The sequence below is a fragment of the Microtus pennsylvanicus genome, chromosome 11 (genome assembly GCF_037038515.1).
Source record: "Microtus pennsylvanicus isolate mMicPen1 chromosome 11, mMicPen1.hap1, whole genome shotgun sequence".
NCBI lineage: Eukaryota > Metazoa > Chordata > Mammalia > Rodentia > Cricetidae > Microtus > Microtus pennsylvanicus.
The window spans coordinates 76,006,449-76,024,993 of record NC_134589.1 but is presented as its reverse complement, the minus strand read 5'-3'; the positions used below and the strand labels follow the sequence as shown (position 1 = coordinate 76,024,993).

The 18,545-nt window shown below is 43.2% G+C and overlaps 1 protein-coding gene across 6 annotated transcripts in view; it reads left to right on the top strand.

Moving 5' to 3' along the window:
* The window catches only part of Ebf1 (EBF transcription factor 1), a 385,736-nt gene that overhangs the window by 285,432 nt on the left and 81,759 nt on the right, over positions 1 to 18,545 (top strand). For 4 of the 6 annotated variants that reach the window (XM_075992865.1, XM_075992870.1, XM_075992866.1 and 1 more), the window contains exon 9: positions 5,819 to 5,952. In XM_075992865.1, coding sequence (XP_075848980.1) covers positions 5,819 to 5,952 — 134 coding nt within the window. The remainder of the gene's footprint in view (positions 1 to 5,818; positions 5,953 to 18,545) is intronic. The other 2 variants (XM_075992867.1, XM_075992868.1) reach the window with 1 other exon arrangement.

The window sequence follows — 18,545 nt, the reverse complement described above, 5'->3', positions numbered from 1 at the left end:
GTTTGCATCCTGCACATGGGATCAGCGGGATGGATGGTACATGTCTGATCCAGTGTTACAGCAGCTACTGGTTTTTCAGGCAACACTGTTGAAGGGCAGTTGACCAAGAATAGATCTTGCGCATGGTGAAGGTGCAGAGATCTAACCTTCCAACTAACATCAAACCCTGCTGGTCCTCTTCTCTTTAACTGCTTGTTTGGGAGCCAGTCAATAGAGCAGTTGGGAAAGATGATCATTTCACTTAAGAAAGTCACAAATTGTTGAGGCTATGTTCAATTAGGGCTCCTCCATGGCCCAACAGCTTCTGGAATGGGGTTACCCCAAACACAGCGTTATGAAAACCCAGCAGATAAAGAGGAGTGAGGTTTTATGAGCACACAAAGGTGCCATTGGAAGGAGCCCAGCTCAGGCCGGGAAGACGATTCATCAGGTAAAGGTGCTTTCTGCCAAACTTACAATCCGAGTTTGATTCCCTGCAACCCACATGGTAGAGGGAAAGAACAGACACCCACAAGTTGTGCTTTGACCTCTGTGTGCACACCCTGGCATGTGCATACCCCCTAAATAAACAAACAAACAAATAAATGTTAAAAATTAAATTAAAAATAAAGGAGTCCAGCTGGTGGGTTTAGCATTTTTCTGACAAGTTTCAGACATTGGAGAATGAACAGTGAAGCCATTTTCTCTGAAACAGTTCTGGTATGTTTCCCAATGAATATTAATTCCAGGAAAAAAAGTCTTAAAAATGAAAACAAAACAAGAACAAAAACTCACTTTACTTTGGGATATTCTGGTGTTCAGTCTAACTATTCCGTCCATTTAGCTGAACGTATCACCAAACAGCTAAACTAAAAACTCTTCAGAAGGTTAAGTGATGAGTGCATAGGGCACCTCAGGAAATAAATAAATGCTCATTAGCAGGAAGCCAATGACAGTAATAATAAATGGTATGGCAGAAATGAGTGTACTGTATATCGGACACATATAGGCATTTTTCTGTGCATTCTGTATTAAATCTATGGAGTCTCAACCACTGGAAGCTATTGGCAGTCTTCATGGAGCAAGTGACCGGAGGCTGCACCAAATGGTAGATGTGGAATGTCGGAATTGATGTCAAACGATGTCAACAGTGTTTGCTCAGAGAGCGTTAAAAGCTGGTGCCCACCCCTGCCACCTCATTTGGGAGCCTCAGGTACCTGCTTTGTAGAATCGCTTATTCAGAGAGGAGAACAAGCTTGTACCTGCTTCACGGTTCATAATGGATGCCACCTTGAAATACAGACTGTGATTCATACTTCCTCAATTTGCACATTTGGCCAACTGATAAGAGTGTTGTATGCCTAGGATATTTAAAGACAGAGAAGGAGGGAAGGGGCCAAATAACACACCTTTAGTGAGATTTCTGTTGTGAGGTAACAATGGCCACCCGACTCTCATTTTGGAAATGAGCTATGATAAACCTTGAACCCGGGTCATCTTTATGGCTACCCTAAATAAGTGAGCCATCGATCAGAGCCCAGAGAGATCTCAGCGGCAAAAACAAGAGCAGCCCCAGGACCCTGCTGATCGACACACACACCACTAATTCACCTCAATGGGAAGGCACCTCTGAGCTCAATTAACCCTTATTCCCAAGGCCACCAATAAACCCTGAGGTAAACACGGCTCTCCAGACCCTGGCTTTCTATCAGTGAAATAGGTCATTTCTATCAGAGGCCGAGCTTGTAAATTCACCTTGCTAATCAAGAGCCTGGTGCTTCTGGTGCAAGCACTAGCTAGAATCAGGTAGCATTGGTTCTGTAAGCCGGACAGTTTTAAACCACTGAGGGCATTTGTGATTTCTTTTGCCTTCTAAGGTGATTTGAAGAAAATATATATGTGATGGTGGTGGAAGAGGTGATCCAGAAATGTCCCCAATGCAATTGTCTGCACACACAGATTGCTTGTTAAATATGTACTGGGGGCTGAATGATTTTGCTCTCTCCTATTTTTTTTTTTAAATTCTTCGCTTTTTTTTTTCTTCTCTCAGCAGCCATTGTTCAAAAGCAAATTGGAAATCGGGTAATTAGGCCCTGACTCACAGTGTCGTATTAAAGTCCCAAGCCAAAGTTCAACACCCTGAAATGAAATTTAAACCAATTAATCTGTTAGATTTTTATCGCTTGTCCGTGTTTTCTCAGCAATTCCCCCAGCACGTGGCCTTTGATCAACTCTCATACAAACGCTAAAATGTGTGCCCGCTGCTAGCAAGACGGAATGACATTAACACGGGCCTCATAAAACAATCAGAGCAGAGAAGCCCTCAAACAGGGAGGGCATAGTAATATTTAATAAAAGCGCACACATAATCTTCAGAATTAGCATTCTGTGCCGTGCAGTACCTCTGGGAGAAGAGCTTTTATTTGGGGAGTGATCATTATAACAAAGAGGCACTACCTAATAATTCCCACTTTAATTCTGCAGCGTGCCAGGAGCGCTTCAGAACCATTATGCTAAACTGGCGGGGTAATCATGTTATTGTCACAGTTTGAAGGAAGGAAAAGCTCGACTCTGGTGGCTGGTAAAGGGTGGGGGAAGCATTCAAGAAAAGAAGAGGGAAAACTTTTTATTTTTAATGCAATTTAGAGCCAGAAATGGGTCTGTTGCCCTTGTGGACAGAGTGTGAAAATACGCTGATAGGAAGGAGTCTTTCATTAATTAAACCATGAATTTCCTGCTTGGAAAAAAAAAAAAAGAAAAAAACAGTCCTACTTTCAGATCTGCCCCTTCACTTCCCAAGCCATAATGATTTTTCTATTTGTTTGTTTTGTTTTGGGAAAGAATGCTATGGACGATCTCGGCTCATTATCCGGCTCCTGCAAATCTCTTTGCTCTCCAGTTCTGCTGGAGCCGGCCAGCGGGGCTGTGAAAACAATGGTCTGTGCCTGCTCCTCTGAGGGGATGGCATCAGTGGAAGTGAGCCCCTGGCTGCTTTGAAGGTTCTGCAGCATCCCTAGACAACTTACCAGCGGGGAGGAGGGGAGAGGAGATCCAAGGATGCTAAGAAGCCCAGCTGATGTCAGGTCCTGGCCTGGCTACTTTTTAGTATTGATTTGCTCTAAAAAGGACAAATGTCACCACATGTCCTGCTCCACTGAAGTTTTTACTCATGTGTTACCTTAGTATCTGCTCAGCGGAAACACATCAAGCCATATAAATGTTGATAGAATGAACATTATAGCCATCTTTTCCTGTCAAACCCAGTCCAGTCACGTTCACTTTTCAGAAGGACCCGCTGTGGAGAACTGCTGTGCATCCTGCCTTCCAGACTTTGGTCACATGTCACTTGGAATCCCACATACACACAAATACTCACGCACATAAAGGCTTATTACATAAAACTTTTCAAATTAGCTGGAACACGTTGTTCGGATTGTTGTCTGCATATTTTATCCGTCCCTCAAGATGGTATTGCATTGGATCTTCACTCCTTTAGGGCTCAGTGTTCTCTTCTTTTCCCCTGGCTAGTTGACCGATAGGTTGGCTTCTGAACAGTTGCTCCTAGTATTTGACAACAATAGATACTTTCCTTTAGTTCAAGTGTTTCCAAGTGTGTGTGGTTTGTGTGTTTGTGTGCATGTGCACATGCGCATACAACGCAACTATATATCTCTACACTCCCACCCACCTCCAAACCCCCAAATACCTACACAGTCACATACACCTAGCCCTTACACACACACACACACACACACACACACACACACACACACACACACACACACGTACTTTGTAAGTAACAAGATAAACAAGGAAAAGAATCGAGTGTAAACTCAACAGGTCTAACCATGTAAGTTCTCCCCATAGATTTCTTTTAGATGCTCAGCTGTGCCCTTTTGTGTCCTTTTTAAGAAGTTAGAAGGGACTTTGCTCATCTAAACAATTGTGCCTGCATCATAAAAAAAAAAACTGAAACAGAAACCACAAAGCTAATAGATGTTAACATAAAGACCATTTTGAAATCCGCATGGATAAACAGTCTCGGCATTTAATGACACTACCGCAGTCCACGCTTCGCAGCTAGATGGCGTTCTCATGCCCAGGTCATCTAAACCAATATTGAAGGCATCTAGTGAGACAGTAACATCTTTTGTATGTTATCCTGCTACCTAAATATATGAAGTTATAAATCAATAAAAAAACATATCTGGTGATACTAACAAAATGTTTCCAAAATGGTTAAGTTTTATGAAATTTTCGTAGTTGGGTGTTACTTATCTATTTTATAAACAACTTGAAATCCTACATTGTATTAGGCCATTGCTTCAGAAGCCTGTAGCCATGTGGGTCAACAGTTTAGTTTTCAAGAAAGCTCTTGTAGAAGAAAAAGTCCTGTGCCCTTGAGACACTTTTCCCTCCCCGCCCTGTGTAGGTCAAAACTGGACAAGAATGAAGTCCAGTCATGGATCCTTTATATGTTCTTAATTAATTGCTTTGTTTGGGGATAAAATGCAGGAAAGTAAGTACCCAAGCTGCCCTGTTTCAGCTGCAGATGTGTTCCTGTGAGTTCAGCCAACACCAAATGTTTGGTTTGGATGTTTTCAAACTTCTCTGTGCAAGGTTTGGAGGATTAATTTGAATCTGGACCAACACCGTCCTGCTTGTTTGTGTGGTGGCACGTGAACACTGGTCCCACTGGGATTAACTAAATGTTTTCTTTGCTTCTTGCAAAAGTTAAAACAGGAGACTTTGCCAAATTTGACCAAGTCCAATCCTAATTATTATTATTTTTCCAGTACTTCCCACTCACATTTGTAATTAGCTGGTGTTCTCCTTGGCACCGGTGTTTGGGAAGTCGATCTTGAATACTTGTGGAAGAGGATGGTCTCGCTCTCTCTTCTTGCACACTGTCTCACTTGCTGTCTGGTTTTCTGGGGTGCTGTTTGGTAAATGGATGACTATCAGAAGACAAACAGCATGGCACTCATGGGTTAAAGGCCTTCTGTGGCCTCAAGCTGCCTTCAGAGAGGTTTCCAAGTCATAATCTTAGCACCCCGTGTATTTTTAGTACTGTCCAGAGGAAGCGCTGCTCATTAGGAAAACCACCTAGCTTGTGCTTGCAGTCACAGCCTTTGCAAATGAAGGCCATTTGCAATGGAAAGAGAAACCAATCTGTACATTTTTATGCCCTGGAAATACAACAGAGCCCAGGTCGTGAAGAAGGTCTGGGGTTCAGCAAGACCACTGCTCTTTGTTTGCATAAGACACCTCAAGTAACCTGGAACTTTGAATCTATAAAATGGGAGCCATGACATGTATTTGAAAAAAAAATGTAATGATTTTTTACTGCGGAATGTTGCTGTGTTGTTATTACAGAGAGAAAAGTAACGAGCAAGAATCCTTCCTGCTCCAGCCTCCTGCTTGCCTTGTTAGCTTCCCATTGGGCAGGAATGTTCACTTAAGAGTGTAGACATTTTCCCTTCACCAACTATATTCAACTTTGAAGCGATTCTGTAACGCTTTCACTGCATTAGAATCTCTAGCATTTGATAAATTCAGTTTGTCTTCTGGGGTTACATTTCACAAGCTTTCAAGATTAATAAAGAGATTAGTGAATGAAATGGATGCATCTCAATAGGAGCAATGAAAAAGATGCCTTTAAGAACTAAACGTGGCTCCCTGGGTTTCTGGTCCTGATGTGGCGAGGAAATGTTGAAGTCTTGAGAGACTTTCTGTTAGTGAAAAGATAAAAGATTTTTATTTCTTTTTCTCAAGTCTCCCATCATTAAAGCTTGGTTCTAACAGCAGACTCCTTCTCTTTTTCATGTGTGTGGAAAAGCAGCTACTCCCTGTATCAAAGCCATCAGCCCGAGTGAAGGATGGACGACGGGAGGTGCGACTGTGATCATCATAGGGGACAATTTCTTTGATGGGTTACAGGTCATATTCGGTACCATGCTGGTCTGGAGTGAGGTAGGTGTTGTCTGAACATTAATATCTAATAGCTTGGTCTAGTTGAAGACATGCTCTATACTTGAATTTCTAATAGAATGTGTAGGACATAGTGGAACCACTCTGGGTGGCCCACCTCCAGTCTATAGAACTTTGGAAACTAGGAAAGATGAACTCAGTTTCCCAGGAGACCCTGCTTGCTATTGGAAACATTTCCATCTAAGCCATGAGCACCAACAGAGCTTTCTGTTTGGTGGTTTGTCCTTTTGGACTTGGTAGGAGGAAGGTCCTTTTGTATAATGGGGAGTGAAAAGAAGATGCAAGGTTATAAAATGTATAGGAAAAGATGTACAAACGGAAGCAAGTCAATTATGTGTGGACAGTCCATAGACAGAGTCAACTATGACTTGAGATTCAGAATCTCCTATTAAGATGACAGTCATAATGCAGGGAGTCCTCGACTTACACAGTGACTCTCAAACAGAATGAGTCACTGGGGGGCCCTGAAGAACCCAGGGTTTTCCACAGAAAGAGCATTCAGCTTCCCCTGGTCCTTGATAGTGTGACTCCCACCATGTGACCGTGAGTGTTCTCTATGTGCAGTGCTTGATTCAGCATTGGGCATCTGACCTGGCTGACATATCCGCCAAATAACTGGCATTTATTTAAGATCTGAGAACACGAGCATCACCATTTCAGGGAGGTCACAATAGACACCTTCATTATCTGAATTTGGAGCCCAGGTGTCTTAGCCCACACATTCAAAGCCCTCATGGACCCCAAAGTACAAAATAAAATACAGAACATGGACTACAGGAGCACGGATTGGGCTCGACCCCACTTGTTTTCTAAATAGTCCTACTTGGCCTTGCGGAGTCTTGGGATCTAGGCCAAGTGTTCAGCATTTGAGAGACTGTCACTTCCTTCTCTCTGTGACACACACCAACACACACTCTCAGATGCAGCTTGTGCCTTGAGCCTTAGAGATAAACAGCCATTGACTAAGAGTGATGACCTAGAGCCCTCGGGGGTAGAAAGGGGACCGATGTATATGTAGTCATACAAAGAAGTGAGAGTCAGCCAAGCTTTTTGACCCCTGATCCTACTTGTCGTAGCAGGGTGCCACCACTTAGCTCTTCTAGAAGCTTTGTTTTCTTCTTTTTGAGGTTGCAAGAATGTGCGGAGGGTTGGCTGTGATAGTCGGGCATGTTTTCCTGACTAACACACCGAAGAGGACCTTGTCCATTTTAGAGTTATCCACATACTCTTTGCACCAGCAGCCACCCACTCGACCTGTTGGTCATCCTAGCCAGCATGCTTGCTACAGCCTTGATCGCTTCGCACTCTGCCCAAAGCAGTAAAGCTCTTAGAAAGTTGAATCAGAACCAGGCTTCTCAGTCCATCCAGCTAACTGTTATCTAAGCTAGAACATTCTGGGCAAGAAAAGTGTACTAAATGTCCTCCTGCCAACTGTCCCGTGTTTTTTGCTGGAAGCACCAGGGTACACATGAAAGGGATCAGCTCCATGGCTCATGTTGTTGCCAGCTGGTGTCTTCAGCCTGAGGTAAACAGTGCTCTATATGAGAATAGTCTTTCCCAAGTCTTGGAAGCCACATCTTCAATCTTTCTGTCACTCTTTCTGCTGTTTATTGGGGAGCAGGGCAGGGGAAAGAATAACTCCAAAGTGGTCCCTGTGTCAGAGCGATCAGATGTGGACTGGGGTAGAAATCAGAATGGGCAGAAAGTTAATTGACAAGAGAAGATTAATCCAGGGCAGCTGGAAGGAAAGTGTGCCTGCTACAGGCCTAGTAGGCTCTACTGGAGGTGGGAAAGGGTGTACTAAGACCTCACACATCTGTGCCCCACCTTGACGCTAGTTTGGCAAGGTGGCCTGACTCATCTCTATTCTCCCATTCTTGTTGGTGAAAAGGTAGCCACGGTTAACACCGTCTACCTTAGGTTTGCCAAGGCTGACAACCAAACTGCTTTGAAAGCTTTGTTTCCACATAGCGAGTAACAGAGAAGGCACGGAAAGGAGAGTTTCTCCCAGTCACTGTGCATCTTCTTTTCTCCCATTCCTGGCCCCCTAATACCACTGCCACACATTGCCCAGAGTCGAGGTGGCCTCCAGGAGGAGTCAGGGTACCTGCTGGCTTTTTGCTCTTCTCCTCTTTCCAAGTGTCCTAAGGAACTGTGTCCTAAATTAGGAGTTCGGTCTCAGTGGAAACTGATGTTGTGGTTTCTAAGAGAATTTAGCAGGTATCCTTGTAGAATTAACAAGGTCACATAGCCAGATCGTACCAGACAGTAGTCTGATCCATACAGTGTAATCTCCAGAGAAGTAGGCACTGTACTAACAAGAACAAATGTAAGCTTGAGCAAAGGAACAATCATAGGAAGTGGGAATTCATAGAGTAATCTGAGCAATACAGAAGCAGAGCATCATAGTGATAGCAACAGGGGAGGTAATGATGGTGGTTAATTCTAAATCAAACAAATGTAAAATTATGGGATCATGCTTTTTATGGGGCAAAATAAATTATCGATCAAGTTCAAAGCCATTTGTCAAGGCTTGGGTTGGCTAGGACCATAGCTCAATATTGTATTTAAGATCTGGTATCTGTGATAAAGCTTTAGGAAAATGCAGTTTGACTAAGTAGCTGGCATTCCTGGAGACCTTACTTCCAGCCAGGCAGCATGCCAAGTGTTTATGATGGCTGTCACGCAAGCCGTGGGACCATTGCACACAGTGCTGTTCTGTTCAGGAGCTGGAGACTCCGTAGTTGGTCAGCTACTAAGTTTTTTCAGGTTAGAGGTGGGACTTGAACTCACATGTCTGCCTGTGGGGCTCAATCTCACAACAGCTCCTGCTTTAACCTGGACCATGCCCCCCCCCCATCTGGAGATCTTAACCCCTGAGGTTAGGATGTTGTGCTGGGCATCCTTGCTAGCACTGCCTCATGCTGGGGGCGGGGCTCCTACCAGTGCTGGCATCTTCACCAGCCTGTGGAAGTGGCATGTAGTCTCACAGATCTACGAGGGAGACCCTACATTTTTCAGTTGTGTGTGTTTTGGTTGGAGTCACTAAGTTCTAGGGAGAAGTTATCCTCACAAAGGAAAGAAAAAGGACAGATGCTGTGGTCAAGGAGCAAGACAATTAACCTGCCTGGGCCGCTTCTCTAGAATTAGGTCCCTGTTTATCCGATGCCTTTATTCCTAACCACATGATTTGTGGACATGACACCTCTAAGATCCAGTACCTGTAATCTGAAGTAGGCTTTTTTTTTTAACCTTTTCTCCATCTCCGTCACTCCATAGCCCAGAGCACCGAGGCTGGTGCACCAGGACAAGCAGATAGTGGTGTAGATGAGCAGTTGACGCTATTACGTGCAGCCTTTTTTTAGCTGGAGAATTTAAAGAAAGAAAAGGCAGAGAAAATAGGAGCAGCTTAATTTACCCTCAACTGTGTGCTCCTCTACCACCAAGTCATCTTTTGCAAATGAGTAGTTTTGCTTAGTTCCTTGCTGTCCCCCGAGGGCTGGAAGAGGGAAAGGTGACGCTCCATGGGTCCCGCCCGCCCTCTGTGTGAGCTCCTGTCACAGGATTCCTGTGATTGTATTCACCATCCTTTTGTTCTTTTTTTTTTTTTTGATGTTTCTTGCTTTCTTTCCTATCCTCCCTATTAGTCAATTTTTAACTGATAATATTTTTAACTCCGTCTTCTTGCCTTACACCCAGTTACTTAGAAGAAAATGCATTGTAGTGTTTTATACATCCACGGAGGAAAGCCACCGGGGTTGATGAGAGCTAAGCTTGAGTGTGGGTGAGTGGTTTTTCCTTTCTTTCCTTGAGCAGCAGTGTGGTTGGGTGTTGTGCTTTACCTCCCACAGGGCACGTGGAGCAGGGAGGGGCCTGTGCGACTGGTCTGTACAGCGCATCATCATCATTTCAATATCTTTTCTGAATTCCTTCCATTTCTAAACAATGAGTAGGAGCTGCCTTGCCTACCGGTTGGCTAACATTGGGATAGGTACCGGGGGCAATGAAAGTCGGCCTTTGCGGGATCTGGTGTTTTACTTGGAAAGACAACTTGCTCCGATGAAACAAATTAGAGAGTTGCATAACATTTATATAATCTAGTATTAAATTTGTGGCTTGCAGTTCATGGCAAGGTTCTAGAAGACGGGGAGTCAGAGGGAGACGGCTCAGAAAACCAATCAAGTTCCAATTATTTTTGGATGGCCCTGTGGTAGATATTTTAGGCTCTCATGATCCTTTTATTTAATCACAGAAATAGCAAACGGGATGCATACTAAGGTATTTAATTGACCTTTTTTTTTAAAAGTACAACACTGAGATGGGGGAAACAGCAGAATATATTCTAAGTGATAGTGTAGATTACAGGGGCTAGTGGTGGGAAAAAGTCAAGAGTGGGCAGTTACTTGAGTCAAACTACTCGGAAAATAGAGAGCTACTATTCAGTGGCGGGGACTGGGCCTTGGTTTTCCCACTTGGAGATGAAGCATCTACACTGCATTTTCTTTAAAATCAACCATACAGTTCCTTTCCTCTAGAATGTTCTCCTCAGAATCCTCACAGCCAACAGAGGCAGAGGTGGACAGAATGCAGTGGGAGGCAGCTCCGAGTTCACACCTCTGTTCTTTACTTTGGACCACACTTGGCAGCCACCAGATACCCAGCCCGTTTACAAAAGCATTCTTAGGCCATCACCAAAACAATGTAATTAGTCACGAAGTTGGCTCTCCCTACTGCTGTCCCCAGTGAGTACTTTCTCGCTCTCGGGTCCTCAGGCTCTAGTATTTGCTACAAACAGGAAGTATACACAACACCATCCTCCAGATAGTTCCATGCAGTGTTAGTTTCTAGGGATATTAATAGATGTCCCACGCCAGATGAGAGAATGAAATTCTTTTAACCCCATTGACTTTGGTAAATATTGAGAGAAACGCATCGAGCTTCCGCCTGTGTAACTTTTGAGGCGCCATCATGCCCTGAGTCCTTAGGATTTGGTGTTCAACATGTTGCAAACCTCTGTAGCTGCAGAATCCCTGATCACTGTACAGGAAAGAGATTGCAAGGGATGGCATGCATTTTGATTTTATGTTAATGAAGCCAAGTTATGAAATTCAATGGTGAAAGTGATGGGGCCTGGAAACATGTGAGAAAAATCGCCTGAAATATTTGCATAATATTATCCAGATTAGACCAGGAATGCTTAGAGCCATCACTCCTTAGGGCGGCAAGGCCTTGAACAGACTTCCATACACTGCATCTGGTTTTATTCAGTGTGTGCTTGGCATTGGACACTGTAAGATTTTGTAGGACAGCTCTATTTAAAGATTGGCAGTACCCTCAGCTCAGACCGGAGAAGCCAGCACAACATAGCCATACAAACAAATGAGCCTTACACGGGGGAACATGCTCTCCTCTTCAGCCAGAGCAAGGGTATTGTGTGCACCTAGTTCCTGGAGAGGAAGTCAGAAGAGACTGCTGGGGAAAACCTTAGTTGGTTGGAGTTGGGTCCATAGCAGCTTGCAGGGCCTGGGAAGTAGTTCTGCAACTTGAAACCCCAAACTGGAAATGGAGGATTTAACACACGCTGACACTTTATACCTGTCGGTACTGACTGGTCTCCTTTGTATGCAAAGCAGAGAAGGATGGCTGTCATAAGAGCGTAAACAGCGTTTCCGTCTCCGTGACTGATATTCAGGAATGGGTGGCGGTGACTCATGAGAGTAACCCACAGCAAGTTTCCCAGGACACTTTGTCCACCCTTGGATTTTACTGGACTTCATGTGGAGTCATGGAGCCGTCAGGAATGTGTCTCAGACACAAAGTGTGGCCTTTTTACTTTTAAAGGAAGCAGAAGGCTCCCGAGTGGAAATATGACCTGTCTCGGGAGCATGTTAGCATCTCGATGCTGGGGTTACATCCGCTGACATCCAGCTTCACCCCCATTCAGCTTCACATAATATCGCCCTCTCATAATTTCACTATAGGCTTTGGGTATACATTCATAAACACTGATCTTTCCAAACTGGATGCACTTCATCTCAACACTCTAAGGCCTACCCATATCGCATGGCACATGAAATAAATTGAACTAAATTAAAAATAAGAAATGAAGACATATTGGGAAAACAATCGCTCAGTTACCACCGCTTTTAAATTTCATAATATAGGATATGCAGATGAACATATGGTTAAATGTAAATAGTCACATTCATTTGTCATATGTATAAACACCTGAGGTACATTTAAGGCTAATTTAATCTGTAGGTCTTAAATAACTGGTAGCCATCTAATTTCTTCTCTATTTTTGCTTAAAAATCTGTATTTCTTTAATGCATACCCATTGAACATGCAGAAGTTGCTGGACAAAAATTTTAAGCTCTTTCCGAATCTGTGACTTTGTATATGACCCGCAATTTTTCTTTATCTTTGAGAGACTGTTATGCATGCATAAAGTGAGACTTGAGAATGCCCACCTCCATCTCCCCACTCCCAGTCTCTCTGTATCTCTCCACACGTGTCCTCTCTTAGCTCCACCTTTTCTTCTTATAACCCACTAAGACTAGTTAGCTCTGCCTATATGTGTATGATTGTGGGGCGTCTGCTGGAACATGGGAACTCTGTGAGTGGCCAAACCGTCAACAAAGACAGCTTCTCCCTCTCCCAGCAACTACCCATGCATGGCCAACAGCTCCTCAGGACTTTGAAGAACAACTTTCAAGCTCAAGTAATTTTATGGGGAATCATTTCTAAATGAGCTAGCATATTTAAAGAAAGGCTAGGACGGTCTAATGACTGTTCTAATAAAGTCACGTGGTTCCATTCCTTAAAAGTGCTCCAGTCTATATTTTCACCTTTAATGACCAAATCGCTTGCAATTTCCCCTTCTCTATTGATAATTATGTGATGTTGGCAAAAAGACTCAAGCCGACATTTTCAGCGAGTTCATGGTGTGTTCGGCAGGAGTGTTGTGTATACCCCCATAACTTCAAACCAGAAAGCATGGGAATGTGATGTGCTTAAACAAAGAGGATCCACGCTGGCTATAGTCATGCAGCATTCATGAAGGGAAAGGAATATCTGTGTGGCACTGTGCTCCTTTCCTGGACCTTTAAGTGCTAGGGTTTCTGGACCGTCCTCCAATGCTCTGAGAGGAGACTTCCTCCTCTTTTTACCTACACCAGGTTCCTCCCCCTTAGCTTCTATTCTGGGGTTCATGCAGATCACCTTGGGGGCACTTTCTTTTCAACATTTGCACCCACAATCTACCTGAACTAATAGTCTGCAGTGACAATGAGCTGCTCGTCCCATCAGTATTCTGAAAGCAAAGGTTAGCATCTCCTCAGATATTTTCTCTTATGGCTAACTTCATGCGTTTATCCCTGCCGTGTTATGTTCCCTGTGCCCTTCCAGCTTTAATTCAAAGTTGATAAGGTATGCATTTTAACCTAATTGATGGCTGTCTAATTTTTCCTAAATTTGTGCTTCCAAGTCTACATTGATTTGATGTATTAACTACCTATTATATGGAAGATACACGACACAGAATTATGCATTTTATCTGTCTGAATCAGTTACATTAAACTTGGGCTGCGAGTTTGAAGAACAGTTTTCAAGCCCTAGTAATTTTATGGAGAATCATTTCTAAAAGAGCTAGCATCTTTTTTAAAAAATATAGAAATAGTCTCAGGGTTTACATGAAGGATCTCCTCTCTCCCTTGAAGGTGATGTCCCTGTAAAATTCAGCTTAACCCCTTCTAGTGCCTGACACAAAGCCCAGAAAATCAATGCTATTATGTTTGTTGAATGACTCTGCTTACTTTGTTACTCATTCATTCATTCATATATTCCCTAGCAATTTTTTAATTTGATAATTCTCCAATCACTACTAAATAGATATAATAATTTTCATTGATATATGTGATGTTTAGATATAATTGTAGTATGATAAATATGTACACAAATACCTTAGCAGAAATTGAATGGAAATAGCAAAGATTACAAGGTAGAAAAACTAGCTCTTTTTGAGACATTGATACAGGTATTTAGTTTTTAGCAGTTATCTCCTCCCTACCCCAGTCCCTCCCATGAAACTGAAACTCAGCAGGTTAGATGGCATCCCAAAGGCCTCCCAGCTGGTTATTTGCCAAGCTTCGGTTGGAACTTAAGTCCACCTGAGTCCTGCGCCATCTCCTAACCTTCTATATAGCAAAACTCATGATTAGTAAAATATGTCAAAATAGTGTTACCCCCACAAAATTTCAGGATAGAGGTTGACCAAGCCAAAGCATGTTGTCTGCTTTCCCAGGTGCAGTTAAGAAGTAGCAGACCAGAGCCAGGTGGTTCCGATCAGGCCCAGTAACAGCAGAAGGGAGACAGCCTTGCATCTAGGGTTGAACTCGAAAGCCTAAAAAGCAGACAGAGAACTGTACTACTGGGCTGCATATGGATGACTGTTCATAAGCGTAAGCATGGTGGCTCTGGCTCTGAGTCACTAAGAAAGAGCTGGCAGCTAGACTTAAATACATTCTGCTGAAAACAGCAGGATGTGCATAATGCATCCCCGAAAGACATCAAGCCAGGGCAGGTGTAGGGCTGCCGTGAAGAGGCGAGTCAACGAAAAGGGCGTGCAGAATGATACACCGCTGAATACACGTGTAAATACTAGTGCATCAACATGCAAATATGGACTCTATCACATGGGTATTAGATGGGGCTATATCTTTCTGCTTTGATAGCCTTTTGATAGTTGAAGGACCCAAAAGCCCTCTTGATGAAGGGCAGATTATTCCGTCGGCATTTTGGCTTTTAACTATGTTATTTTTTTCTCTCTCTCTTCTCCTCATTTCACAAGCAGAATTTACTTGTAAACTGTAAACTTCAGAGAAATTAATCAGCCCTTTCTATAAATGCACCGGGCTTCCTTTTCCTATACTTTAATTTCTAAACGAACAGGCAGGAGCACGGAACCAGAGACAGGCTAGTCAGGAGCCGTAGTCGTTTGGCCTGAATATGGCGGGCACCCTCTGAGAAGGTGCTCTCCGTGTTGCTTAAACCCAGGGCTACCCTGTGAGTCTCTGCTGGGCTTCAGGCAGCAGCTCCTCGCTAACTCCCAGACTGTCAGGATGCCATCTAGGCTTTGGTGAAGCCCAGAGCTAGGTCCTGGGAAGGGAGCTGGGGAAGGTTTATTTAAACAACGACTTACAAAACAAATAAACAAATAAACCCACAAAACCAGAGGCAGTTGAAGTCCACCATGTTTATTTTAGTCTCTTTCTCCCCAATCTGTTATTTTGGAAATCGGTCCCGTTGCTGTTCTGTTTTGATACAATTAACTGCATTGATTGAGGGTCACGGTTAACTTCCTGTTCCAAAGAACTAGGCAGTGGATTTTTTGGAACGCTTAACGAGGATAGCAGGAGGTTTGTGGTAGCCAAGTCAAAACCTTTTTGCTTTTATTTTTATTTATTTATTTTAAGAAAAAGAAAGAATCCGAACAGAACGGTATTGGTCATTTCTTTCATCTGTTTTCCTTTGGTGGTTCTGGGATTGAACTCAGGCCCTCAAGAATGCTGGGCAATTGCTCTATCCTAAGCTATACCCCTAGCCCCGATTATTTATTTTCTCAACACTCATAGAGGAATTTATTCAGTCTTTACCTTAATTATGAGGGGGTATTTAAGGCATCTTGCTATTTATTCATTCAGTGTTTGAAGAGTAATTTATGAAAACTGACTTATTCCATGGTCTCAGGAAAAATAAAAAAAAAAACAAGCACATATCTTCAAGGAGCTGAGATTCTATGCACGGAACATAGACAGAACCTAGGAAAGTCCTAGAGACCTCTAGTACACACACACACACACACACACACACACACACACACACACACACACACCTCTATATATCTGTCTATATCTATTTCTCTCTATATATATCTATGTCTATCTCTCTGGTAAGAGACGTGTCAAGCAGCATTCAAAAGTATCACTGGCTACTCCAAAGCTAGGTTTAACTCCCCTATGGAATTCAATTCCTGAGATTGAGTTTCAAAAGTCTTCCTTACAAGTTTATCTTTTGGGATTCACTAGATTGACCTTTGTGCTAAACATTGGTTTTTAGCTATTTCTTGGAAGGATGAAAGGAAACCAGAATGTTTGTGCAATATTCAACGCCTCTGCTCGCTTGCTTGCTCGCTCGCTCACTCTCTCTTTCCATGAGAATTCACATGCTGATGCCCAGACACACACTCTTTTGGAATGAAGGAATCTGTGTTTCAAATGCCAGAGGAGTCTGATTAGGTAGGAGTCAAAATACACAGGTGAACCCAGGAGGCACACATGGAGCCTGAGCTGTGCTGTTCTTGGGAGCACACGTTTCCTAGTTTAGCTTTCTGTGAAGGCCTCTGTTTGTTTGTTTATGGTGTTGGTATTGTTGTTGTTGTTGTTGTTGTTGGTGGTGGTGGTGGTGGTGTGTGTGTGTGTGTGTGTGTAGGTCAGAGGATAGCTTGTGGGAATTGGTTCTTCTCTTTCCACTGGTTGGGTCCCAGAGAATTGAACTTGGATCACCAGGCTTAGCCACAAGCACCTTTACCCCTTTGAACCATCTCTCCTGCCCTGAAATAATATTTTTGAAATGCCGTTTATACTTAACAAAAAGCAGAATGCTCCAGAATGAAAGAACAGCAAGTTTGTTCCTTTGGCTACTGTTTCTCTTCAGAGCTCCTAAGATAGATTCGGTCTCAAAGCTTTAATTATGCGTTATGTTACAGCTTCCTTATTTAAGTGTCTGTTCCATGTCCATCACTCAGCACCCCCTGCCTATCTCAGAAGAGATGGGTATTATCATTCTAATTGAGAAGGAGGGAGGATGCTGTGAGAATTATTAATACATAAATTAAAAAATTAATCTAGACGGCACTTTAGGGTCCCTAGAGAAGCACTAACCAAACACAAAACATATTTAATATTATTCTCAGCTCCCACAGAGATGATCTGAGCTCATACAGCCTATGATTCAGTTGGTAAACTGAGGCATAGATAGTGACCATAGCAGAGTGCAGGCACCATAAGTCAAAGACCTGGACCCCACTCCAATTTTTTTCTGACGATTAGTGATAGTTTTCCAGAGAACAACAAACTGCCCTTTCCTTTTCTCTACCCCTTTGAATTTTCCTTTGTTTTAGACTTTTTTTTTTATCGTTCAACTTTCTAACGTTGCAGGTAGTTCAGGGTCGTAAGGTTAGTAGGGAAAATTTGAAAGCATTTGTGTGTTTTCTAGTAATCTGTTTGCACACGGCTCAGAGCTTCCTGTCGCTTTTCTTTCATATCATGCCAGGGGCTGGAAGACATGCGTGTGGGCTGATGGTGGAGTTACTTCTGAGCTCTGCTGGGGAATTGTTCTCAGCTTAGCTTCACAGGGATAGTAATGGTTGTTCTCTGTGCTTCCTATGCTCCCGGACATGGAGGGTGAAGGATGTACTAGGGATGCCATTGATGTTTTCAAAGGCAGAGAGGGTGTGAAGTCCATGGACCAGAAATTATGGAAAAATGATAAGCGGTCAAGAGACAGTGTGGCATTATGATGATGGTCATTAGTCTGGGGAGCTTGCTGCTTCTAATAGGTCCCTTGGTTATGTTTCTAAACTTTCCCGAAAGTCACTGTCCTTACCTATGAGCCAGCTAATAGCCATATCTGCCCCCTGAAGTCTGTAGGGCAGATGTCACTGAGAGAGCTCAAGCTAGGGCTGAGTGCCCTGTGAGAAGATCACAAAGGGTCACTGTTGCTTAGGTCATTGTCATCATTATGTATTGAGAACTAGAGAGCTATAGAAGGCACATGCAATGGCCCCTCAGAGAAGACAGCTCCCCCGAGGCATGCCTCTCCCCTGCATTCCACAGTCTGTTTTCCTCTGTCGTTCCACTCCATAGGGCTCTTCTGGTCCTGTTATCTGAGTCTGGAGAAGACAAACACTCACATAGGCAGCCTGAGGAGACCACATTCTTGCTTACTGGTGGCCTGGTAGCCTCTCCAGGCTGTGAAGAGGCCACGAGTGTTCCGTCTTTCCACAGCACCTCATGGTTTCCCCCGAGTGTAACATGCATGCATTTTTACTGTTGAAGAGGTGGAGACATTAGAGAGTCAATAAGAGGAAACGAAAGCTACCCACAACTTTACCAGAGGCCTTTTCTGTGAACACGTCACTGCCTCCCTTTTGAGGTGTCCTCTGTGTAGTTACACATCTAGTTCTTGGGTAATCACATGACATGCATAGTACTCCAAACTGGTAGTATTCTACTTTGTGTTTTTGATAATATTTTCCCACAGTAATTTATTTACAGTGTTACTTCCTGTGTAAGTATAAGGGATGAGTACACATATAACAAGGAAGATAAATCACATCTAATGTAAGAATAAAATGCTCTTTTAGTGTAGATCTTTTATTATTACTGTCTTAACTTCTTTTAATTTTAGATTTATTTTATTTTGACTAATGAGTGTGTGTGTGTGTGTGTGTGTGTGTGTATGGTGCGTGTGAGCTCGTGCATGCATGCAGTACCCCAAGATATTAGAAGAGGGTG